Below are 3,248 nucleotides of genomic sequence, written 5' to 3'. Positions count from 1 at the left end.
TATATCTTTTCTTGTGTGTTTATTTTAGGCCTATATCTTTGAATTTACAATAAAAAGCGAGCCCCCCCCCGGTTCAAAATCTCGGCGTTATTTTTAGTTTTTAGGTTTAAATTTCCTTTGTTTTCTTTCTTTTATCGTGAAATTATTATGAATTGCTATGAATTACTTATCTTTAAGTACGTTTCCGGATTTCCTAGTAACTGCATATCGAAGCACAATTTTAAGAAAGTGCATTTATACCAAATTGAAAATTTTCTATTTTGCTTTTTCTTCAACTGAGTATATAAGAGACCGCTCTCTTTCAGATTTGCCACGAAACTGTTAAGGAAAACACAAGATAATGTAAGGGTCGACATACGACTGCGTCATATCCGAGAGTCGTTAAAAATCGTCCTGTTTCCAGAAAAAGAATAAAAAAAGACCAAAAAGACTAATTTTCATGAAATATTCAAATCCGAATCACAGCCAAAACAGGTATTTTCAATAAAACAGTTGAATTTTCAACAATATAGATAGATTTTCACTTGAGAAGAAAATGTCAAGCAAGCAAAACAGATCAATTTTCAATCAGACATTTGTACCCCCAATTAAAAGAATTGAATTTTCCACCGAATAAAAAGAATTTTTAAACGAAAAGGGTAGGTGATTTTTTTTAAATCGCCTCACTTTATTCAAATGATTTTAACCAAAAAATCATTCAGCTACACTTAAAGAGTACATAGCCTGCACTTTTATTAGTTCATACTTTATATTGTTTGTTTACAATTTTTGCAGTCTTCATCAGGGTCGACAGAAACTAAAGGTTTGTTCAACAAAAGTAAAGGACTGAATTTGGCTGAGTGTTCACTATAAACTAACTAAAGTGAGCCTATTTGTTCTATAAGTGTAGGTGACTGATTTTTTGATTAAAATCGTTTAAATAAAGTTAGACAATTTATAAAATGAATACCGCGAGGATTTTCAAATTTATGCAGGATTTTTTTTCGGTAAACACAGGCTCAGCCGTTTGACATATCACATATGTCAAATAAATATTTTTGTCAGACAAATTTTATCTTTCGTCAGATAAATGTGCTGCAGCGTTTTTATCCAATTTAAAGATAAAATTTAGTCCTGAGGTTTACTGTGAAGTTTACGTAATTTACGCTTGGCCCCTAATTACTGCGAGTTTTCAAAAATTACGTTCATAAATGAAGGACACCCCCCCTATGGTAAATTATCGTACTTAAAATTCTCTACCCCCACCCTCCTTGAGATGTTATGTAATTTACGTACGGACCCTTAGCAGAAAAGGTAGTTAGATCCCTTTTCCTTTATAAGAAATGATTTTCTCAATTGCCTTGAAAATCAAGTCCAATATTCAGTAAACACGATATATGAGTTTATCAGCTTTCATTAGGCGCCTGTTTGCCAAACGGCTTCGTTTATACAACCTTCAGTGACATGAATTTTGACAGGAAAAGAATATCATGATTTTTTAAAATTATTTAGTATTTATTCATGTGTGATGTACAGTTTTTTAATATCATCAGAGATAAAATAGTGAATGTTTTTATAATCGCTTTTTTATATATTTTCTTTGTGTTAGTTACCTCAAGCAGGTATATAAGCGGTTCTAAAAAACAGACGTCAGTTACGAGGAAAGTAAATCATTTTGTTCTGTCTACAAAGTAATTCTCGCTTTTACTAACAACGGGAACAATAAAAAATGAAGCACCCAATTTCTCTCTTCTTCTTGTTTATTACTTGTGAGTATACATTATTTTGATTTTAAATTATTATGTTTAAAAAACTATTGATTTACAGCATTTTCAACAAAATAATTAAATTTTCAGCCAAGTATTAAAATTTCTAACCTAACGAGATGAATTTTGAACAAAAAATATCGGGTTTAATTAATTAAATTATTCATTTAAGTGAAAAGAAAGAAAAAGGGGGAGTTTCTTAAAGACAGAGAGGAGAAGAATTATTTTAAAAAAATCTTTTGCAAATTTTATCCCGACCGTACTCTCTTGCTAACCGTAGTTCGTGAATGTTCCCTAGTAATTATCGCTTATACTAGCAAAGAAAACAATAAAATTTTGGATCAAATTAAGCCGCCAACTTAATAAATGTTATAAAACGATAGTTTCTTGGAGCTAGTACTAAATTTTTTATTTATTTTAGGTGGCGGTCAGTTGATTTATAAAATAAAAGTCAGAATCTTAATAATTAAAAAACAATAAGTTTTATTAACTGCAATCATGTTACGAAATAATATTGGTTATTTTATTGTTCATGTCATAATTTTATAATTAACAGATTTTTCCGGAAAAATTTTGGGCGACGTCCCAGATGATGGTGACGTACTATCTATACCGCATCCTTCTGAAATTGTAATTTCAAAATCTTACAAATCAGATTGCCATTTGAAAGATGACGATAAGGAATTGTATGCATTATGGCGTTATTCTGTCGGACTGGCCAGCGACGTTTGGAATGCCGATAATCGCAAATTAAATCTAAAATATAGTAAAAAACTGAAGTGCCTGAAAGACGATAAACTTAGATCAATGGTGGAAAAATTGATGAAAAACATGTGCGATTCGAAAGCACCACAATCAACCATTGTAAAAGATATTGTTGCTGAGACTTGTAATAGCTTCGTTCTCGCAATGTAAGTTTCCTCAAAAATGTATCTATACCTGTACCTATAAAATCAAAACTTCAGATATTTTCCTTTTCAAGTTAAAACTTCCTTTTTAAAGTAAATTTTCATTAAGACGTCTATTGTTTTCTAGACTTAAGACCTGGAATAGGAATCATGGAGTAAGGATGAATAAGAAGACATTGCCATATTAACTTGAAGCAGCGACTAGTGATCCCAAAAATAATAGTGCTTATATGTTTCTTTTTGTAAAATTAAGCTAATGCGACAAAAAAAATTCTGTATTTATTTAAACATTGTTTTAAGACAATAAATGCTATTAAGAGATTGAAATGTGAGGTGAATAGTAGTTTATATTTTTGCAGCTGAAATTCATTAAAATTGAGCTTCCGAAAATTCTTTTTTCTTAATACTTAATTAAAGGTTCCGAATTTTATAATCTTTGACGTTTTTAGTAATAATAGTGAAAATGTAAATCAATCAAAAATTATAAATGTTTATAAATCTATGTTTCCTTTCAAAAATCACATAATGAGCGATCTAGTAGTTATTAACTATACTAATATACGAGTTCATTCATTCATGGAAATACTTTAGATTG

At 30.0% G+C, this 3,248-nt stretch overlaps 1 protein-coding gene across 1 annotated transcript; it reads left to right on the top strand.

Moving 5' to 3' along the window:
- Positions 1-1,629: 1,629 nt before the first annotated feature.
- Positions 1,630-2,883, top strand: LOC117168487. The gene is made up of 3 exons (XM_033354183.1): positions 1,630-1,748; positions 2,302-2,656; positions 2,781-2,883. The coding sequence occupies exons 1-3, from the start codon at positions 1,709-1,711 to the stop codon at positions 2,839-2,841; spliced, it is 456 nt and encodes a 151-aa protein (XP_033210074.1). The 5' UTR covers positions 1,630-1,708; the 3' UTR covers positions 2,842-2,883.
- The last annotated feature ends 365 nt before the right edge of the window (positions 2,884-3,248 follow it).

This window comes from Belonocnema kinseyi, chromosome 2, assembly GCF_010883055.1.
Source record: "Belonocnema kinseyi isolate 2016_QV_RU_SX_M_011 chromosome 2, B_treatae_v1, whole genome shotgun sequence".
Lineage (NCBI taxonomy): Eukaryota > Metazoa > Arthropoda > Insecta > Hymenoptera > Cynipidae > Belonocnema > Belonocnema kinseyi.
This window is presented reverse-complemented; position numbering and strand designations above follow the sequence as displayed.

Excerpts from the sequence above, each read along its gene's own strand:
- LOC117168487 (XM_033354183.1), top strand. The coding sequence starts at position 1,709 with ATGAAGCACCCAATTTCTCTCTTCTTCTTGTTTATTACTT. Across the intron at positions 1,749-2,301 it reads CTTCTTCTTGTTTATTACTT|ATTTTTCCGGAAAAATTTTG; the intron begins GTGAGTATACAT and ends TATAATTAACAG. Across the intron at positions 2,657-2,780 it reads AATAGCTTCGTTCTCGCAAT|ACTTAAGACCTGGAATAGGA; the intron begins GTAAGTTTCCTC and ends ATTGTTTTCTAG.